The sequence below is a fragment of the Bidens hawaiensis genome, unplaced genomic scaffold (assembly GCF_021521415.1).
Source record: "Bidens hawaiensis isolate Kalapana, Puna unplaced genomic scaffold, B.hawaiensis_p1.1 tig00009003_1, whole genome shotgun sequence".
Classification (NCBI taxonomy): domain Eukaryota; kingdom Viridiplantae; phylum Streptophyta; class Magnoliopsida; order Asterales; family Asteraceae; genus Bidens; species Bidens hawaiensis.
Window position 1 is genome coordinate 27,482 of NW_027491656.1, and position 23,117 is coordinate 50,598.

At 34.8% G+C, this 23,117-nt stretch overlaps 2 protein-coding genes across 2 annotated transcripts; both read left to right on the plus strand.

Annotated features, from left to right (window-relative positions):
- The first annotated feature begins 11,854 nt into the window (after positions 1-11,854).
- On the plus strand, positions 11,855-14,209 carry LOC143530715 (cytokinin riboside 5'-monophosphate phosphoribohydrolase LOG8-like). The gene is made up of 7 exons (XM_077026177.1): positions 11,855-12,209; positions 12,379-12,476; positions 13,310-13,340; positions 13,415-13,514; positions 13,598-13,668; positions 13,748-13,891; positions 13,974-14,209. The coding sequence occupies exons 1-7, from the start codon at positions 12,099-12,101 to the stop codon at positions 14,052-14,054; spliced, it is 636 nt and encodes a 211-aa protein (XP_076882292.1). The 5' UTR covers positions 11,855-12,098; the 3' UTR covers positions 14,055-14,209.
- A 3,086-nt stretch (positions 14,210-17,295) lies between these two features.
- LOC143530724 (LEC14B homolog) lies at positions 17,296-19,579 on the plus strand. The gene is made up of 9 exons (XM_077026183.1): positions 17,296-17,703; positions 17,782-17,901; positions 17,976-18,053; positions 18,127-18,312; positions 18,444-18,521; positions 18,583-18,758; positions 18,824-18,982; positions 19,067-19,127; positions 19,222-19,579. Exons 1-9 carry the CDS (start codon positions 17,335-17,337, stop codon positions 19,351-19,353), a joined length of 1,359 nt encoding a protein of 452 aa, XP_076882298.1. The 5' UTR covers positions 17,296-17,334; the 3' UTR covers positions 19,354-19,579.
- The last annotated feature ends 3,538 nt before the right edge of the window (positions 19,580-23,117 follow it).

The window sequence follows — 23,117 nt, forward strand, 5'->3', positions numbered from 1 at the left end:
ATGATATTATGAGAGAATGAGTGTATATATAGATATAAAGGGTGCATGAGAGAGTGAAGAAGATGAAGATATATATTCCATGTGGGATGAAGCTGTATCTGACGTGGATTTACGTGTACGCCCGCCACCAGCCAGTGACGATGATGTTGACCTTTGTCACTTGAATGTTGGATTTTTCTTGTCATCATCATTTCTCGACCTCTCTATTACTTTTCTAATTCATTAATAATAAATATTTTATATTTAGAAAGTTCATAATATGTTTTTATAGGGACACGCAACAATTATTTTTATGCGAGTGACTCGAGCTTGAATTGATTAAAGATTCGAAATGAATCAAGTTTTTTTGAGTTTTAAGCAGAGTACAAGTCTGAAATAAAGCTCGTTTAGTTATTAAGTCATAGCTCGAACCTCGTATGGGAAGTTGTTTAGGCTGGTCAAGCCTTAACACTTGTTGTATAATTCTTTATTAGAGAATATTATAGAATAAACTATTAAATTTTGATCATTATGACTTTACCATAATTTAAAGATTGTATGAAATTGTATTTGATTATATTTCCTTGTATTTTTATCTATATATTATTCTTATATATATAGTTGATTAATAATATCCAATACCTTACGAGGTTTTCATTATTTTAGAATTTTAATTTTACCTATTTTGGACTTCTATGTATTAAGTTAACACGTTATCGTGGAGCTCGAGCCGAGCTTTAGCTCGTTCAAGGTACTAAACGAGATCAAGTCGAGCTTAGCCTCAGGTTTTTCTCAAAATATGAACATAATAATAATAATAATAATAATAATAATAATATAAAGTATATGAATTAGTTAATAAATGAGTTAAGCCCGAGCTTGAAAAAAAATCGCAGGCAAAGCTTGAAACAAGTCGAGTTTCGAGCCGAGCTTAGGCTCGTTTAAGGTTTTTATCAAAATAATAAAAGAAAAATATATAAACTAATTAATAAATAATAAATATCGATATTTATTTTTAAGGTTTGTGATGAATATGAATATAAATATGAAGAATGAATTGGAATGGACGTTGAATGTGTGTGTATATATATATATATTATAATGATGATTGCATTGTTATTATTAAAGAAATAAATAAATAAAAAATGAAAAAGGGTACACGGGTGGAGAAGGGAGGCAAGAAGGTGTGACTTTTGTGGATCTGTTTTGTCCACAGAGAGATGGAGAGGAGATGGATTTGAGAGTGTGATGAAAGGAGATGTTAAGTACTTGGAGGGAACCCTAAAATTTTGGGGTGAGTTTAGGAGGGAATATTTGGGATTAAGCGGGAAGTTATTCTGGGGGAAAGTAAAATATAAATGATAAAAATAATGTTGCTTAAAAACAAACCAGAGATATTGCCGTATGCGTTGCCTGACGAACTCGGTCAGTAAAATCTGAGCATTGCGGCATCTAGTCAATGCTAACTTGATCAGTATCGTCTATGTTTTTCATGATACCGAAACTGACCTAAAAAGGTGGCGACGCTCGTATAATTATTACTATGGAACTAGCATCACTTGTTTTTTGTTACGGACCGAAATTAAAACAAACTAAAAAGAACCAATAAGGTGCCAACTAAATTATTACTATGGAACTAGCATCACTTGTTTTTTGTTTCTGTGCTAACGTACAAATTATTTTTTTTTTAATTAGTGTCGGTATCTTAATGAAGCTAACTCATACCAATTAAATCCGCATTTCAAAACGCGACAGAACGGAACGGGTATATAAGCATATCCCAACTGCCCCAGCGCACGCGCCGGATAAAAACTAGTTTACTATAAAAAAAGTTTCATAAGACAACGTTTATTCGATCGACCCACCACTGCAACCACTGCGCACAACTGTCGCTGCCTCTCATCCCCACCAACCATCACTCCCACCATCACCCAACACACACCATCACCACCACCAACCAACATTATTACCCGCCACCCACCATCGTCACCACTACCAACAACCACCACTATCCTCGTCGTCGCTCACCACCACCACCTATCCACACAATTCCCTAAACTATCACTTCTAGCTATCTCCATCGTTGCCCTCCACTGCCACACACCACCATCAACCACCATTACCTCCTGCAGCCCACCACTACGATCTACCAGCATACACTATCACCACCACCTATCCATACAATTCCACCAACCATCGCTCCATGCTATCTCCATCGTTGCCCTCCTCCGCCACCTGCCACCATTACCTCCTGCCGCCCACCACCCGCCATTGCAACCACCACCATTACTTCATGCCGCCCACCACCTACAATTGAAACCACCACCCAACACTACCATCTACCAACATACACAACCACTTATCCACACACTTTTACCAACAATCGCTCATTGCTATCTCCATCGTTGCCCTCCACCGCCACCCACCACCACCATCCACAATTACCTCCTGTCGCCCACCACCCGCCAATGCAACCACTATCATTACCTCATGCCGCTCGCAGCCCACCACTACCATCTACCAACATACACACACACCACCCCCTATCCACACACTTTCACCAACAATCACTCCTGAATATCTTCACTGTTGCCCTCCACTGTCACCCGCCACCATCAACCACCATTACCTCCTGCCGCCCACCACCCGCCATTGCAACCACCACCACTACCTCCTGCTGCCCACCACCCGTCGTTGCAAACCAACACCACTACCTCCTGTCGCCCACCACCCGTCGTAGAAACCACCACCCATCACTACCATCTACCATCATACACTGTCACCACCACCACTACTACCACCACCTATCTACACACTTCCACCAACCATCGCTCCTGGCTATCTTCATCATTGCCCTCCACCGCCACCCACCACCATCAACCACCATTACCTCATGCCGCCCACCACCCGCCATTGCAACCACCACCCGCCACTACTATCTACCAGCACACACCGTCACCCCCACCATTACCATCTACCAGCTACCGCCACCATCCGCCATAGTTGCCCTCCACCATCCACTACCACTCACTGCCGTTTTTATTGTATTCCGTCTTTGTTTACCAAGCAACACAAGGTAATAACAACACAACCACTACTGACGTTTTTATTGTACTCCGTCTTTTTAATTTACTCATAATAACAAATAACATATATTAAATAACAAAAAACACAAAGTCTATGCAAAGTTATGTTTTCCTAAATTATTAAATTTTAAATTCAATAACAATAAAAAAAGTTTTGTAGCAAAATTGTAGCAAAGTTTGCAAGCTTTGCTACAATTTTGCCACAAAAAATGTGCATTCTCATTTAATATTCAAGAGTTGTCGGAAACTTATAGCAACATTTGCAAGAATTGTGACAAATTAGCCACAAAATTGTGTTTTTATTAATTATTAATATCATATTCAATAAACAATACTGAGTTGTCATAAACTTGTGGCAAACTAGCAAAAAATTGCTACAACGTTGCCACAAATGTTTGGTTTCATTATTATTAATTTTTATATTCAACAAATAACACAAGTTGCGGGAAATTTGTAGCAAACTTTGTAAGTTTTGCCACAATTTTGCCACAAAAGTGTGGTTTTATTATCATTAGTTTTTATATTCAATAATTAATACATAGTTGCCAAAAAATTGTAGCAAACTTTGCAAGTTTTGCCACCATTTTACCACAATAGTGTGATTTTTATAATATATTACAATTTTGTAGCAAATTTGTAGCAAAATTTGCAAGCATTCTATCTGTTTTGCAACAAAAGTGTGGTTTCATTATTGTTAATGTTTTATTTTCAATAATTAATACATATTTGCCGGAAATTTGTAGCAAACTTTGCAAGTTTTGCCACAGTTTTGCCCCAAAAGTGTGGTTTCTATGATATATTTCGAAGTTGTAGCAAATTTGTAGCAAAATTACCAGAGTTTCGACTGTTTTGCTACAAAAAGGTGTTAATGCATTTGCATGTTGATTTTTTTTTATTTTGAAGGTCAATATTTAGTAATTGATTAAACTAATGGTCGGTAATTTGTCGGAAATAGATTTATGTTTTCGACGAAATTATGACAACACTGTTTTATGCCGCTACTTTGTAGAAAACTTGTGTAAAATTTTAAGCTTTTTTTGCCTTTGATTATTGACGAAAAGTTGTGGAAATTTTGTTGGAAAATTTGAGTTGTGGGAAAATTGTCGAAATCTTTTGTAGCAAAAATACCCATTTTCTAGTAGTGATCGATGTTGGTTCGGTATAGTACTAGTACTTTGTAAAAATGTTCATCTTCACATATATTCATCATTCACCACTGTTGTCGGAGAGTCGAAGTGCTTAGTCATATTTGTCAAAACTACCGGTCCAATCACATACGAAACTCTATTACAACATAAAAAATCTACTTTATTTTTAACGCAATCTGACTTTAATAAAATTTATTTTGAAATAAAAGTAAAAAATAAATATAATTGTGTATTTAGAACTTTTTAAAAATAATAACGATAATTAGAGAAAATCGAATTAAGTTATTATTATATATATATTTTTGAATATTACGTACAACCCAAAAAGGGGGGCAACTTGTAAGCTACAACTTACAAGAGCCCATACAAAAAAAGAGACAACTAAAACAAGAAGAAATAAGAAAAACAACCAAACAATTACAAAGAAAAGTTGACAAAATTGAACATGCACCAATCTTGCCAATCAACACTCTATCTTCGACCCCTATTCATGACCCATAAGAAAGAGGTTGTTTTGATATCCATCGTCACTTTTTCCTCCAATACCGGTATATTTTTGAAGATTTTATCCTTCCTCGTTCTTCAAATCAACCAATACGTCACCATATAGATAGCTTGTATTAACATGCATTCATCATCCTTCCTTTTAAGCTTCACCGGATAATCCAGTAGCTCCTTTATTGAATCAAAGTCAAGCAGACGTGGTATCTTAACCCAGCCAGCTGTCGATAATAATATAAATAAAGTATTATCCAGGAATAAGAAAGGAAATATATTTTATTGCAACTGACGTTGCAATTTGAAGTGTTAATAATGTAGTTTTCGTGTATTCAAACTAGTGGGATTAGAAACTTTGACCGTTCTGGTTTCATTAACTTGAAATCAATCAAACTAATAAATTTTTTTTCAAATAGTTATGTTAACCTATGACATAACTTTTGTCTACATATGTAGTTTGCCTTTTTAGATACAACCTATGCTAGAAAGATACATACGTTTTTGCTACTTATGATGGCATTACGGGAACTTCTAACAAGAAGCAACAAGTCTAATAACAAGGAAAGGAAAAAAAACCAATAAGATATTATAAGTCACTAAAAACTACGATTATAACGAAAAATTCATAAAATTAAATTTGTACCAACTCTACTAACGTTTTCTAGGAAAGGTTTTTTAAATTTAACCAAATTTATCTTCTTGGGATTAACTAATACTAAGAATTTAAAATTTAAATAACTAAATTTATATAACCAGTCATAGACTATAAATTTACATTCTATATACTATTAATGCAAATATTTTAATATTCACAGTTCAGAATCATGATATGTGTATATGATTGAAACTAATTCAACTAACGAAACAAAAAACACAATTTTATGTATTGCTTGCCAAAATTAAAAAAATAATTTGTTTTGTTAAGGGCCAACGAGTATAACCCAGCTTAACCCAATGACAATAGGTGACCATATACGTCAACGATCGCAGACATGCTGGGTTGCCCAAATCCATCATCTCTTGTTTATGAGAAAACCCGTTGTCTGAAGGCCCACCGTGGTAAAACCCGGTTGAGATCATATTCGAACTTGAGACCTTATTGTCTATAGTCCATATCTTCACTTTCACTCTAATGCTACTTGAGCTAAAGCTGATTGGCTTGTCAAAATGATTTTAATTTGTGCGTGTACATAATGACAAATGCGTGAAAGATCTATATTAAATGCCCGCCTAATTTCTTAGTACGAGTTTGATTAATCATATCATGGCGTGTGGTCTAGTATTCGAATAACGTTTGGAACTGTTACTAGTATTCGAGTAAATCTTTTTAAAGCGAAATGTCAATCGCTCATAATGATTTTGATGCTTCATGTCTGAGTCTCCGAGTATCACCATCGTCAACAATGACACTGTCCATAGAGATCTCAAGCCTCAAACATTACCTCTAGCCCAGCTAATAGCCAGCCATACGGGCGGAGATTCAAATTTCCTTGCTGTTAAAAATGATGGGCCGGAGAGCTTAACAGGTCGGGTCAGTGGGTTAACCTTATGCACGTAGAGGATCCATAACCTACTGGATAGTTTGCACCACCCACCCACGTCCCTTTTATTTTCACAAGCAATTTTCATTTATGCATTACTTTGTTTTGTTTAAGATTATTTTAATCCTATATAATCAGTATATGTGCAATATGAATGAAAAGACAAAAAAAAATAAAATTCAAGAAAATTCTTGTTCTTTCTCTTTGATTTATGTGTCAACGTATCATACTACTAAAAACGGTAACGAACTTTAATATTATGGTTAATGTAACAAAAAAAAAATTCCAATCGTAATTAGTTTCACTTATTTTTATTCTATATTTTTAAAAATAATAAAAATACTCGTAATCTAATGGTATAGACGTATAGTTGTATAGTGTTTGCGAAGTTGTGTATATTGTCTTGTTTAGTTAGAGTGGTGTTGTGCTCTAACTTCTTTTTGTACCTTATGCTAATTTGTCTAGCATCTTGCTATTAGTTTTATTGATGTTGTAGCTCTTTATTATCATAATCATTTTTATAGTATTATATTTAACACAAACCAAACTACATTTGAATAATGGGTAAGCGAGCAACAAGCCGCGCCGCTATCCCCTTTTGGATCGCAAAGCCTATTCTACTAAATATCAATCCTTGGTTCCTCGGGCTCTGCGAGTCACTGTGAACCACCTTCTGCACCCGCTTCAAAAGGCGAACCGCCTCGGGAGCTAGGGATCCAAATGTGTCGAAGGCAAATTGAATGAACACGTGCTGATTCTCCAAACATGTTGCCTCATGCTTAGCAACCTTCCTAGATTCCGCCCTCAAAACCGTCTGTCTCGGAACGAAGCCGCTGTCTCTCAGCCCCACCAATGGGGACACCCCAGTGAGGTCGACACACGCATGCTTACCCTCTGCCCAGCCAAACACAAGAACGTCCGCAGGACGCAGTGTAGATCTTCCCTCTCTCGGATCAGTCAGAAAGTTAACAGGTGCCTCTTTTTTGGCTGAGATCCCGGCACGCCTAAGCACTTCCCATATGACATCTCTAACCCAGTCGTGACGATACTTGAACCCCGATAATTCCTTACAGTAGAGGGCATGCTTACCAAATTTATCCAAACAGACTTTTTCACAAATGGGACATGATTCGTCTATAGGGAAAATAGGAATCATGAGCCGGTATTTAAGGATGACTCTGTATTCAACTGCCGATCTTCCGTTGCCCAAGACCTTCAATGGGCACAACAATCAAAAAATCTTAGGCATGCGCCCCCTTGAGACAAGCAAAACTGTCTTTTGTCTCGGAGTCATATCGAATCACTCCTCTAAATTATGTACGTGTTTACCATAAAGAGTACTCGCCAAGGTTTGTTCTTTATTAAAAAAGCTAAATTATAATTGATGTAATGATACTATATTGCTTTTGTCATTTTTTATTATATAAATATTACAGCTTGGCAACTTAGGATTTTTCGTCGTTTCTTTGTAACATGGTACGGATTCATCATACATGTATTTAAAATATGATTTAGTTGGCCATACTTTCATAATTTCAAGCGTCCAACGTCGGACCAACAAATATGCTAAAAATACATTAAAATTATCATAGATATTTATTATACTATATTAATTGCTACAATATATTATATATAATAATACATAACATGTAAAGTAAGAACAAATTGAAGCTTTATGTACACGTGATTAAACTTTATATTACTAGGGGATAGTACATTCTCTTTAAATATATTTCATAGAATAGAAAATGTTTATTAAGTACTCGTTTTTCTTTTTGCTTTTTTAAGTACTTGTAATATTGGTCTTTAAGGCCTCATGTGATGTCTTTGGGGAAGATCAATACCAACATATGCGTGTCCCCTTTATGATCAAGAGTCAACGATTTAGTCATGTCATGTTCTTAGACCATACGTAATGCCGTAATGGTAACTAAGCACATAGGAGGTTATGTGATATATGACGTTTCGGTCAGGAATGACCAACTTTGCAAAAAGTAGCATGGTGATAAAAGTGTCTTGATACTGAAATCATCACTCGATTATTTTCTTCTGTTTTTTTCTAATTTAACGTAATAAAATTAAACAAATAATAATTCAGTAAATAAAAAAATTACGTTAAAATTAAAAAGCTACATTAAAATAAAAAAACAAAATAAAAATTAAAAAATCACACTAAAGTTGAAAATAAATCTAAAAAAATACATAAATACTACTCGTATTCATCTTCATCTTCATGTTCTAGTTTGTTATGTCGAGAGACTCCCCTCCGTCTTCATTTTCACCTTCGGTTCAAATGGGCCGAACCATCCAAGCGTGTTCGACCAAATCAACATAAGGCATGTATTTCTCTTGAACGCGGGGAATGTGCGTTTACCAATCTTTCCTCCATAGTTGCAAAGGTTCATTCTCTTCCGGTTTTTGATGAAAGTATTCAAACTCGCGTTCCAAATCTTTGGTAATGTGTAAAAATAAACGTTTAAAGACATCCGAAAGCGACACATGAAATTCTTCAGGGTCTTGTATTTGGCAGATCATTGAAGTAATCTGCCATTAAACTATTGCTCGCGCCCAAATGATTTTGTTCAATATATTCTCTTTTCAAGCCCGTTTGTGGAAGAGAACGAAAAGATTGCATACACTCTTCCGCGAGCGTATTTACACTCGTAACCGCCTCTTCCTTCACGTCGTCATCGACATTCTAAAAAAATGGTTGTAAAAATCTAAAGAAGATGGGGGATTCATATAGAGTTTTGTAGAATTTATGTAACATTAGACCCTCAGACCACCAATATTGTCCATTTTGCTCACGAAGAGCTTACGAATTTGTTTTTTGGTTGCCCTAGTGTGGACTTTCCACCAAGTCACCCATCCTACTACTACTCCCACATGCGCATGCATAATTGTAGAGCTCTCCTCTCGTCCATTAGCATTAAGCACAAAACATGTTGGTGATTTAAGAGTCAAAACATTTACTTATGAACCAATGATCACTCATGTCCACGACCGATGTGGGATTTGTCTAGGATGTTACAAACACCCCCTTTTGGACGTATTGTCCTTGTTGATTAGTGAAGGGATGAGGGAGTGAGGAAGAGAGAGTGTATTTTTGGGATGGTTTTTATGTTAGTGAGCATGCCTAACTTTTGAGGTTAGATAATTGTTCACGTGGACTTGATTTTGGGTTCACTCACCCTTTGAAAAAGTTTAACATAACATGTTACGTAGATTAGTGTTATACTACAAATGTCTTAGGTCAGTTATGGTGTAAAGTGCCCCCAACAACCTCACCATCTTCTGCTAGCCAAACCTCTTCCTAGGCCCCCAAGGGCAAGAAGCTCCTTTGGAAGCTACCCTGTTAGGGTGGTGGGGATGGTAGTTGGTATCACGGGTTCAACGGGAATTTCGCCGCCACTCCACAATTCTCCTTTCTCGGCTTTGAGATGCTGGGGATACATGCCGAAAACCAACTTTTGCAATTTCCAAACATTCCTTACAACGTCTAATTAGAAAATTTAGAAACTTTACTTTTTATTTGATTAACAAAAAAGATAACCAAGGGTGATTGAAAAGAGGACGCCACCCCTTATAGGGTAGTCCATGGTAGTTTAAGGTATAGCTTAGGTGACAATGCATGATCGGTCGAGTATTAAGGTAGTTTAAACTTTAAACAATTGAAAGAAGCACACCGACCCTATTTTTTTTTGAAAATTAAGCTTCATTCAACACACTCCGACTAGGACCTCAAAGCGAGGACCAACGAAAAATTACGACATGTACATAGGAGACTTACACCAATCATCTCAAGACAATACCTTAAACTTTGTTCTATTTTGACACCAAAAAAAAGGATAAACTTTTAATATTATAGATAACAATTCTACTCGGTGTCCTCGTATCCCTGAAGATCTTTTCGTTCCTCGCACGCCAGATACACCAACAAGCAATAATGATAATTCCATGAACCATGTTTTTCCTCCACTTGTTACCTGCCACCATTTTATGCGCTTCCAGAAGGTCTCGAACATCAAAGGCAAAAATGGGATTTAACCCGCACCAGAAACCAATGGCATTCCAAACCTCGTGAGCAACTATACAACTCGAAAAAAGATGATCCACCGTCTCTTCACCCCACTCGCATAAAGAACATTGCGTAGAACCCACGTAAATGTGTCTTTTAATCAACTCGGTTTTAACCGGAAGCCGACCCATGGCCGCCCTCCAAGCTAAAATCATACATTTCAAAGGAATCCAGTTCACCCATCTCGGTACAAAAAGAGAACCAATCTGGCAGTTTTTCTATAGAAGCTGTCTCACAGCTTTGACGCTGAAACACTCAACTTCTTCATTGGTCCAGGTCCATTGATCCTCGCTCCCATTCCGTAATTGCAGACCCGAGATCGCCTCTTGCAGTTCTGTCAGCTCCCGAATACAAATTTCATCTAACGGGCCCATAAAGTGTATCCTTTCAAGACGCCAACTATGGCTCTCTCGCTTCAGTCTTTCTGAAACCAAACAAAACTTCTTCTTTTCCATAATATATAGGTTCGGCCATTTATATCTCAAAACTATGGCACACCGACCCTATGCATATGTGATTGTGTCGGTTTTTCACTTTTTAGTTAAATCACCACACATTCTCTTACAACTTAAAAACTATAATATTAAATCTAATATTTTTTTCAAATTAACGCACGAGTTATATAATTAGCTTTTACAAATATACGATATTTTCGTTATGTATCAGCATCAGTATGTTTGCACACCAGGTGTTTGTTGAAACTCTTGTATGAATTCTTTTTAGTAATCCTTTTTTTAATTTTGTGGCCACACCACCATTTGACTTACTTGCTGGGTATCACCAGATGCATCAGTAATGCAATAAGGCTATTAGTTCAACTATTCTTAAATGACAAATTAAAAGTTAAACTTAATATCAAAGCATAATTAGTTGAGCAAATAAAGCAATATCATATCATATTTAATATTTCAATTTATAATATTTTGATATCTTTTGTAATATTTTAGGCATGTAATTTTATTGATTTCAAGTTCGTGAAAAGACATAACCTTTGAGGTTAGATAGCGATTCACATGGACTTGATTTTAGGTTCACCTCATCTTTTAGAAGACTTTAATATGACAATCTTACGTAAATCAATTATAGACCGGTTATAGTGGGGTAGTGTCTCAACTCTCAAGCCACCTCGCCATCTTTTGATAGCTAAGCCTCTGGCTTGGGGGCACCAAGGGCAAGGAGCTCGTTCGGACGTTACATTGAGAGATTTTTTTCCCACTTTTTAGTTAAACTACTACACACAGTCTTACAATTTAACAGCTACAATATTAAGCCTATTATTATTATTTTGTTCAAATTAACGCACGGGGAAAAATAATTAGCTTTGAAAAGTATTATAAACAAATATCAAAAAAAGTTAAAAGACAATTTGATTACGGCTTTTGAGATGTGATTTTAGAGTAAGATTTACGTGCCAATGATGGGTAACAAGTAACATCAAAAGATCATCAAATCACTCTGTTTTGCTCTTTTTTATTATACTTTTTTATCAAATGTTCTTTAAAAAGTACCAAACAGGTGTTGAAAACTTGAATCTAGCAAAGCATGCGGGCATTCTTTTAAGGTTTCACCACGTCACATATTCCCTAAAAAAATTAAATTTTGTATTTTAAATCATATCATTTTATCTTTTATCTTTATTATTTATTTCAAAAGATATTCTTATATTATATTACATTGCAGTATGCAATATTGCTTTGATAAGTTGATTACCTTTTTGTGATCAAATAAAAACTCAAGAGAGTTTTGTTAATATTAATATTTGTGAGAAATGGAAGAGGGTTCAATCAGCAAATTCAAGACGATTTGTGTCTTCTGTGGAAGTCATCCGGGTCATCGTGAAGTTTACAGTGTTGCTGCTACTCATTTGGGAGATGAATTGGTTAATTGATTTCTGTTTATTATTGTTATATTTTGATGGTTGTTTTTGTTTGCACACCAACTGTTTGATTAAATGCCTCGTAGAACTTGGTTTCTTATAAAAATTGGATCTTGATGTTTTCATCAATTGTTTTCTTGATTAAACTTTGTGATTATTTTGTTAATTATAGGTTAATAGGAAGATAAGCTTGGTATATGGTGGTGGAAGTATTGGGCTAATGGGTATGATAGCTCAGAGAGTTTTTGATGGAGGTTGTCGAGTTCTCGGGTAATGACATACGTAAACAACAATTCTTGTTATGTATGCATACTTGTCACCACAACTATGCATACATAATTCTTGCTATAGCGAGCTATGTAGCGATGCGGCTATAGGCCGCTATATACTAACGCTGTGTTCCCGGGTCTTATTTAAAGAGGGGAGGGGAAGGAAAGGAGAAGAAAAGGTGAAGGAATCATGTTCCAGTTTTTAAGGAGGGGAGGGGAGGGGAGGGGAGGGGAGGGGAAGGAGAGAAAAGACTAGAAAATTTAATTGTATAATCATCTTTCCAAATTGGAGAGATTAGGAGAGAAAATGTGTTTGTATCATTAATTGCCTATTAACTCCTACATTTTCTTTCTCTTTCCTTCCATTTTCATTAAACTCGGGAACACGAAATAAAGTATGACATTTTCCTCCACCTCTCTTTCTTTTCTCTTTTAATTCTCTTCCTTTTCTTTTCTATCCTTAAATGAAACTCGGGAACACAGTGTAAATATCGGTCATTTAGCGTGATTATAGCAGTATTTAGGTTTTTTTTTTTTTTTTATTTTATGTTTTAATATAAAAAAAATGTAGAAACCTATTTTTTAGGCTTATTTATCGACCAAACAGTTGCACCTTCCACAAGTTCCACCGTAAAAGCTTATTTTTTTGAATATAAACCCTGTTTATTTGCTTAAAAGTTTTCCACTCCTTTATCTCTAAATATGTAACGCTATTCGCTACGTAGCATATAGGTGACCAGCCACTATTTACCGCTATTCGCTATTGACAACTAATTTTTATTACTCAACGTGTTTCCGGTTTTAACCAAACTAGTATTGCTTGTTCACATGCAGGGTTATTCCAAAAGCTCTTGTACCTCTTGAGGTATTTAGCGTTTTAGTTTATAAATTGTGAGCAGTTAAAAGATTATTTGAGCGTAATTTTGCTAATCTTGATAGATATCTGGTGAATCCGTTGGAGAGGTACGTATTGTATCAGATATGCACGAAAGAAAAGCTGACATGGCACGAGAAGCCGATGCGTTTATTGCACTTCCTGGTATTTTTATAAATATGTTCGAATTTTGTTGATTTTTGTACGTAAAAATCGTAATCAACTACTCATGGTGTCGGTGTTTTCAGGTGGCTATGGAACCATGGAGGAAGTTTTAGAGATGATCACATGGTCACAACTTGGAATTCATAAAAAACCCGTGAGTTGTTTCAGGCTATATTACATCTCTAACGGGTCAAATACATAAACTAGAAAAAAATCCAAACTTTATTTGCCAGGTTGGCCTGCTAAATGTTGATGGATATTACAACAATTTGCTTGCACTATTTGACACTGGAGTGAAAGAAGGTTTCATCAAGCCAAGTGCTAGAGACATCGTTTTATCGGCCTCGAATGCAGTAGATTTGTTGACCAAAATGGAGGTATTGAGAAGTTTGGAATCATGTTTTGACACTCACTTTATATTTTTTATATATTTTTGTTTAACTTAATTTTGGGGTGCAGCAATATACACCTGAGCATGAACATGTCGCGCCTCATGAGAGCTGGCAGATGGAGCAACTGGGGAATTATAATCCAAATTGATTTGATAGGTACCAGTTTTATATTGGTTCTTGAATTTGAAACATTATAAACATTAACTGTGATAAAATTTTGCTTAATAGCAGATTCAATTGTGTACTCTTTTCATTTAGTGTGGGTTTGATCGTGCTATAAATGATCAGTTACAATGTTCTGTCTTGAGTTGAGTATGGGTAAATTACAACATAACACAAATTCGATAAGGCTCGTGCCATGATGCATGCGTAACATAACGAGATTGTCGAATATGCAAAATGATGCAACATTATAATACTAAGTCGTCTTCACTACGCAGTCTAAAATAAAACTTTTGTTTATTTGCATTAACTAAAACCCAAATCAAAACATGAAAACAATAGCAATAAAGAAAATAGTTTGAAAGTCAATTATAAGAAAAATATTTGCATAAGAATTGGCTTTTCATGCCGTGGATGCTAATGCAGTCTTTGACCTAAAAGAAACCTTTATAGGGACGACTGTCACAAGTCATGACAACGTGATTTTAAAATATCAGAGTCATGTTTTGAGCTGCAATAGAAAACATTTGAATTATGTTCTCATGTTTTTTGTTTGTTATTTATTTGGCATAACCATGTAAAGAAAATTACTTAGCCATGCATGTCGTGTCTTTTGTGTGTGGGGTGGGGGGGGGGGGGGGGGGGCACATGGCTATGCAAAATGGTAAGATACGTGACAATCTGTTTTTGATACCTGCTTTGATTTTCACTTGAAATTATTGATTCTCTTTGCCTTTTGTTGTCCTGTCAGCCTGTCAGGACTCATACATGCAAATCAAATATAAAGAAAATAAGTACATGCACTTTGCTTTCATACCTAATATCTCATAATCTATAACCAACATCGTTTTGTTTTGCTTTCACTGCTTTCTCAAGGTGCACTAGATAGCTACACTATGCTTTATTTGAGCAAGAATCACAAAACTCAACAAATGGTCATTGCATGTGTAAATCCGACTTTGGACATGCTTTAAGACTCAAAGTCGACTCCTAATGAATAACATCACCCGTTTAATAAACAAAAATCGATTAAAATTATTTAAGGCAAATCAAAATAAACATACTTTACGATGGCATATGGAGGGGTCACTAGACTTGCATTTCTTCATTATTATAACATTAAACATTAACATATTTTATGGTTACTAATAACAATATAAATAACATTCTTTATATTTATGAAAATTAACATATTTACAGTTTTCTAGAATGAGAGATGTTATTCTGAAATACTAAAATGTTTTCACACTAAATTTACAATGAGAAAATGGGATCTACTATATAAATACCATAACTAGAAGTATACACTAATGTGTGTCACATCAAATGAAGAGTATCATAGATCGAAAAATGGTGAAAATTGGTTATACACTGATACAAATATAGGGCATATGACATTTTTATTAGTCACATAAAATCAAACTACCAACTTTCCGTCCAAATCACTTCTCTATTTTTGATGAAAAAGAAAAAAAATATCTTTCAATATATAGTATTGATTATAAATTCTAAATACCGTATTAATTGGTCAATCTCCATTGATTGAATTATTAATATAATAAATTATATTGTAAACATACTTAATATAAAAAATACTGATATAATAATTACGTGTCATAAAATATATTTTCTTTAAAATTAAAATGTATATAAATGAGTTTATATTTAAAAAGTACACTAACATTCAACTTTTGAGACATCTAAGAATTAATAGTTTTTTTTAACAAATATTCAATGTTTAATAAGTCTTAGAAATTAAATAATATAAAGAGACTTAATTATCTTTTTTATTTTTATTTTTATTAAGTTATTCATTGTAGTTCATACATTAACATATCCGTGTAATACACGGGTTTTAAAGCTAGTTATTTAATAATTAAACATATCATATGAGCCATATTATTATATAATTATCTTTTTTTTGAGCGGTAAACTTTTATAAACACCAACACCAACAACTTCACAACTAGAAAAGAAGCTACCAACAAAACAAAAAGGGAGGCCTACATAAACAAAAATTTACACCAATTCAGCCAATCTTTTTGTCTATATGAAGACCTCTGCTTGTACCAAGGGAAAATGAGTGACTTTATATCTCCGATTATGTCTTCAATCTCGACATCTTTTTCTTCAAAAACTTTCTCATTTCTCGCTTTCCAAATTCTGCAACAACCTATAATCACAATCCTATGACACGCCTCCTCGACAACCCTAGGCCCAATAGAAGTAAAGAGTTTCAACAAATCTCTAAGCGTGAACCCATAGATAGGATTGACTTTACACCGAGTCATTTGATCCCACACCACCGCCCAATCATATCCTAAGAAATGTGATTCGCTAAGTCATATCCGAGTCACACAGAGTGCACCGTCTATTCGTAACGGGGATATTCTTTCTCTCAAGCGCATTGTGCGTAGAGATTCTACTCGTTTCCGCCCTATCATATGATCATTTTTCATCTATATAGGATTAAAGTGGTGGTTGGTGTCACAAACTTTAGTTTGTTGTTTTATGTTATTTGATTAATTATTTGGGATGCTAACCAAGATGGTGTGTTGGTCTATTATAATAATTATTAAAAATAGTTATAATTATAATATGTTAACGTTTTATGTCTATGACTTGAGTTTTTTCGACCGGATAAATGTAGTTTTAAATACTTTAATATTTTATATATTAATTAACCAAACTCACATTAGTGCACCACTTCAGGTGACATGTATATAAACAAATCCGACCTATTCAACGCGTTATCCAACCTGTCCAACGCAAAACGCCAGGTAAAACACCATATGTTTGTAAAGTTTATGCGATGCTCAGGCAGATATGTAGTGATTGATTTCACACCCATTTCTAATAAAATATTATATTTGGTCACTAATTTCCCCAGGATTTTTGGTTACAGTCAAATTAGTGAGACTGACCGCAAATCGATTCCACCACCAAGAGATCCATATTCCTCCTAAAGGAACACGTATATCATCACACTACCAACCTCTTCAAAAATAATAATAATAATAATAACCCACCGTATGATCAATCGCACGCTCATAATCTTAAACCCTACACAAACCATCTAAAATCACCTTCTTCTTTATCCAATTAACAACATACATACTTACCAGGTAGGTAATTGATCATCCAACCCGACTAATTCCTGTAATTTGTGCTTACTTTAATTTAGGGCTTATCGTTGTTATCACACCAATAGTATAGTACCTGTAAATTAATGCTTATTATATATGTAGGAGTCCACCCTTCAGGAAATGAGCAGGTTAAGAAAGTCAGTCCGCCAGTGCGGGTTAGACGGTGGCGGTATAATTGGTGGCACAGCCGCTTCCGGTGAGGGCTTACCGGAGATTGCAGTAGTAACAAAGCTTAGGTCTCAGCCCCATAAGTTGTTTACCCGAGTGGCGCCCGGTAAATTCGAAAAGTTACCGATTTCCCCGGTTAAAATGTTAGCCCGGAGAGAAGGTAATTACACCGGTAGGTCGAGATTCACGTCTTCCGACCGGTGTCATCTGTCCAACAGATACCTGCCTGTTAATGGTCCGTCTGTTATCGATAGGATGGATAGTTGTGCTTATGTTTCGCAGTTTTCGGCCGATGGTACTCTTTTTGTTGCGGGATTTCAGGTATAATGTGCAAATTAATTTATAGTTTTTTTTGTTCTGGTTATCTCGTAATCTTGATTATAATCATTTTCTATACAGGACAGTGATATTAAGATATACAGTGTTGATAACGATTGGAAAGTTAAGAAAAATATCCGTGCGAGAAGCTTGCGTTGGACGATCACAGACACGTCTCTTTCACCCGATCAACGTTTTCTTGTAATATATAATATGTATCATCTTAATTTTCTTTTTCGTGAACATATTTGATGTTTTTAGTTCATTTTCGGCAGGTTTATTCAAGTATGTCCCCTATTGTTCATATTGTGGATACTGGATCAAGTATGACTGAGTCGGTTGCAAATGTTACGGTATATATATATTTTTTGCAGTGCTTTATGTTTTTTTTTGCTACTGCTTTATTTATTTACTTTGGTTTTGTAGGAGATACATGAGGGGCTGGATTTTTCTGGTCACGATGATGATGATCATGATGATTATTCATTTGGGATTTTTTCTGTAAAATTTTCAACTGATGGACGAGAACTTGTGGCTGCAAGTAGTGATGATTCAATATATGTTTATGATCTTGCAGCCAATAAGTTGAATGTTCGCATACCAGCACATAGGGTATGATAATTACAAATATTATAAATGCTTATTGCATAGTATCAAAGAATGCATTTTTGTTAAACTTTTGTGGATTTGAATTTGAGTATTGGTGATATTCCTAAACGATTTGTTTATGTCGTACATTGCAGTCGGATGTTAACACTGTTTGTTTTGCCGATGAAGCTGGTCATGTTTTATATTCTGGGAGTGATGATCACCTTTGTAAGGTAAACTCTTGATGATGTTTTTTAAATTACAATGTATTATTTAACTAATAACTTACTTTAGGTTTGGGATAGGCGATGTCTTGGTACAAGAGGGAAAGAATCTGGAATCCTTGCCGGACATCTTGAAGGAATTACGTTCATTGATAGTCACGGAGATGGCAAATATTTCATTTCAAATGGAAAAGATCAAACTATTAAACTATGGGATATTAGGAAAATGTCCTCAAATACTCGCGGGTATAGTTAATTAATTTATTTTATATATAATTGTAGATCTGTTACTTATGTTATGTTTTATGCAGAGTCGTAATGCCTAGACATGTTGAATGGGATTATAGATGGATGGAATACCCGTCACATTTGAGAAACCGAAAACATCCAAATGATTTATCTATCGCTACATATAGAGGTCACAGAGTCTTGCGAACACTCATTAGATGTTATTTCTCCCCATCATACAGGTTTTTTTTATACTTATTTACTGGTTTCACGTGATTGAAGTTAATATATTAATATATTGTAATCTTTGATCACGACTGCTGCAGCACGGGGCAGAAGTACATATACACTGGATCTGCTGATGCGCACATTTATATTTATGATATGGTAACTTTTAACTTTTGTTTTGTGAACCATTTTAATTTGTTTACTAAAAATAATATTTTTCTTGGTTATGTTTTGTTTTTTTTTTTCTTTTCAGGTGAGCGGAGCTGAGGTTGCGAGACTGAAATTTCATGACCAAATTGTGAGAGATTGCAGTTGGCATCCTTTTAGTCCTATGCTTGGCAGCTCATCATGGGATGGGGTGATTGCTAATTGGAAATTGAGTTAAACAAAAATACCATATTGCCCATGAAGGTGTTTAAAAATAAAGGTATGTCATGGGTTAATGTTGTGTCACCATATTGTTTGTCCATCAGTCGTTGGATACTTTTTTGTATGCATGTTGTAGTGTTGCTATTACTTAAGTTTTGTGGCATGCCTGCTGCTGTATGCCTATGTGGTCAATGTTTTCTTTACCAACTATTATAGTCATATAAACTAGTTACCTTGTGTTAGCATTGAACCATTTGATATCGTTTCTACAGCATCTTGAACCGGCAAAATGCCAATCAGATATATCTTCTCTTTATCGATTAACAATGATAACCCAACAACTAGCATGTGAATTATTAGATGTATTCCTTTGGCCTCAAGTATTTGAAACAAGTGTCATATATTTAGTAAACATTAACCATAAAGGCCACTTTTTGTGAGGTTGGGACACTTCACACTTGCATTTTGAAAGATATCCGGAGTATAGTCTTCAGTCTACACATGAAATTCAAACGAGTAACTCGAGTTTCAGTCAACGAGGTTTATTTTTTTACATTTGCTTTTCTTGCATCAAGTTTTTCTGGCTGTCCGTTACAATCAAGATTCGAGAATCATGATTACTTCCTACGGGTCGAGAATCGAAAACTGCTGCTGCCTGCTCAGTACTTTCCTCTTCGTTTGCTCAACGACTTCTTTCTTTGTTGGGTTGCGGTATCTGATTCCTTATTTCATTTTCTTTGTGGGTTTTGTTCCTTTGAAGTGTTGGAAGGCCCAGTAATCAAACACACACAGGTTTTTTTTTTTCAAAATTGGGCCTTAATAATTTTAGGCCTCTAGGTTATTGCTTATTTTGATATGTATATGAGCCCGCTAGGTGACGCATGGGCGCATTGGTATAATTCATGAGGTACCAACAAAATCGATCAATAATGAAATGTAATTCATAGTAAAACTCAGGAATAGATTGAAAAGGTATCATTTTAAAACATTATGTTTCAATGTAAAACCTTTATACAAATGGTTTTTGGTCCATGGCATCTTAGCGTGTTAAATGGTGGTCTCTTCCGTCTTCCCTAGAAGCCGAGAGTGTGAATGGTGGTCTCTTCCATCTTCCCTAGAAGCCGAGATTTTGAGATCGCTATGGAGTATGAGTATAATTAGAAGTAGATTAAATTTTTCTGAGTTGATATTATTATAAATAAAAGTATAAACATTTATTATTAAGCTCCTGGTATGATCTTATAAGCCCGTTAAGGGTCGTTCCATTTCCCAAATCAGGGGATGAGATGGGTGACTATTTTATAAACCCTTGAAGATAAATTCTCAAACCTACTTTTGGCGCATGTTCCTCTTTAGTCATGATTCTTGCCAACGACTCAAAAGACTTGCCCGATCAACTTGGAGACATTGACAATCCTCATAACGAATCTTGCCTTGTTTTGCAATTGATACATGGACTTCCACGCGAGTTTGCTATAATTGGGATGTTTATTAATCAAAACTCACCGTTTTGGGATACGACATAATTGGGATGCATATTTAATCTTAAATAAATAACAAACCTCTTTATATTATACAGTATAAGAAAACAATTTTTTTTTTGTTCATAAAAGCCATCAACCTAATATTTATATGTAAACTTGCTTAGAGGGTGTTTGGGATTGAGTTTGAAAAATGTTTATTGGCTTTTTCAAGAAGCCAATAAGCTAAAAAGACGTTTGACAAATAGTACTTTTTGTTTTGGCTTTTTGATTGGCTTGAAAATGCTATTTTCTAAAAGCCTTAAATCTTAGCTTTTCAAAAAAGCTTTTGGCTTTTTTATTGGAAAATTACTAATCTACCCACCGTTTACCCTAATCTAAAATATAATCATCAAACGACGTTCATTATTCTCAGTCGTTGTTCTTCTCCTCTGTTGTTCTTCTCTCATTGCCGACTAGCGTACGTTTTCTATATTAATTGTTATTGTACATCGCTCTAACTTATATTTTAAGATATATTATATATTATTAGAAGTGTTCATGCCGATCAGTATTCTTGTGATTGTATTACTGTAGTTTATATTATATATTATATGAACACTAGAATCCATTAAACATTATTTATGATTTATATATTATTATTTATAGATGGTTGTGTTCGTATATGTAAAGAACGTGTATTAATTCTAACGCCATGATCAAATAAAAATATTAAAGAAACACGTATATATCACTATAACATGTTGACTTTATATTATATACTTTGTAATTTATTTAGTTATAATTTTTGTCTAAAAATTTGTAAAGTATATAAGATTATACGTAGTAAATGATTTTAAATATATAAGAATATCCTTTTTGGTCATTTTATGTAAAAAGCTAAGCCAAACACTTTTTTAAAAAAAATACATTATTGGCTTAGTGGCTTTTCCAGCCACATAAGCTAAATCCAAACACTTTTTTAAAAACTCGTTTTCAAAAAGTCATAAGTCAATAAACACTTTTGACAAAAAAACACTTTTAGAATTAAATAAGCAATCCCAAACACCATCTTAATATGTTGTGAAATCAATGGTAAATGTCAGCTACTAGCAGTACTAATATTTATAGGAGCTCTCTATGTTGTTCTTCAGGTTGCAATGAGGCTCGGGAGTTAGGGCATAATCAGTACCATGCGAGACCTACGGGAACACCGCCCCGGTACCAAAAAAAGTTGCTGATGGTCGATGTAGTTGCCGCACCCCATTCCTTTGATCCATCCTCCGATGCTCTTTTAACGGTGATATGACTGTCTGAATAACAAACAATTATTTTAATAATTTATTTATATTTAAACCAATCAAATTACTCATTCTTTAATTCAAAATCTCTATTCTATTTTAAAAAAATTCTCTACACATGTTATCAAAGTTAGATATTTTTGGTATTCATTGTCCAGCTCGGATTCCAGTGATCATGAACAAACAGTCTTCAAATTCGTTGGTTAAGTTGGATGAGCGACAATTTGATCAACCCAAAGAAAAAAGATGTTATATATGCAGAGATCCCGAAGCCAGACACAGACAACTAATGAGAGATTACTTTGTTGAAGATCCAAAATTCAACGGAGATATTTTCAGGCGAAGGTTTTGGATGTTGCGGCCATTATTCTTACGAATTGTTGCCAATTTGGAGGTATACTTTGAATATTTTTCAGCAACGTAATGATGCTAGTGGGAAATTGGGAATTTCATGCCTTCGAAAGTACACGTCCACTATTCAACAACTAGCATATGAGGCTGTTGCCGACACATATGACAAGATACTAGCTATGTATGAAAGAATGTCACGCGACGTTTTACATTACTTTTGTAACACTATATTTAATTTTTATAAAAAAAGAAAATTATTGTAGATAAAGGATAGAATACAAAAATCCTTATCATACATTAATGTACACGACTACCTACGCCTTCGATTTCAAGAAACATGTGATGACAAAATTGTAAATTAATTCAATTCCTTTTTTGTTCCAATTAATCGATTGCGTAAATCAGTTTGATGTTGAACATATCAAATCAGACCTCGATACCAAAATACTATGAATCGGTTCACGATTAGATTCGAAAAACCTAATTGATTAATTAAGCTTTGTGAATTGGACTAATAGATCAATTAAAGATTAAAGATATCGAGGATTACTGAAGGTTCTATTTTGACGAGAACAAGGAGAGCTATGAGGATAAAGAGAACAATAGTCGTCCAATTGAGCGATAACTTACATATGTTGATATGAGCGTAAATGGAATTCGGTTTGAGC

Coding starts and splice junctions, on each gene's coding strand:
- LOC143530715 (XM_077026177.1), top strand. CDS start 12,099: ATGGAAGAGGGTTCAATCAGCAAATTCAAGACGATTTGTGTCTTCTGT. Junction 13,341..13,414: donor AAGCTCTTGTACCTCTTGAG/GTATTTAGCGTT, acceptor TAATCTTGATAG/ATATCTGGTGAATCCGTTGG. Junction 13,669..13,747: donor TTGGAATTCATAAAAAACCC/GTGAGTTGTTTC, acceptor TTTATTTGCCAG/GTTGGCCTGCTAAATGTTGA.
- LOC143530724 (XM_077026183.1), top strand. CDS start 17,335: ATGAGCAGGTTAAGAAAGTCAGTCCGCCAGTGCGGGTTAGACGGTGGC. Junction 18,054..18,126: donor AGTCGGTTGCAAATGTTACG/GTATATATATAT, acceptor TTGGTTTTGTAG/GAGATACATGAGGGGCTGGA. Junction 19,128..19,221: donor ACATTTATATTTATGATATG/GTAACTTTTAAC, acceptor TTTTCTTTTCAG/GTGAGCGGAGCTGAGGTTGC.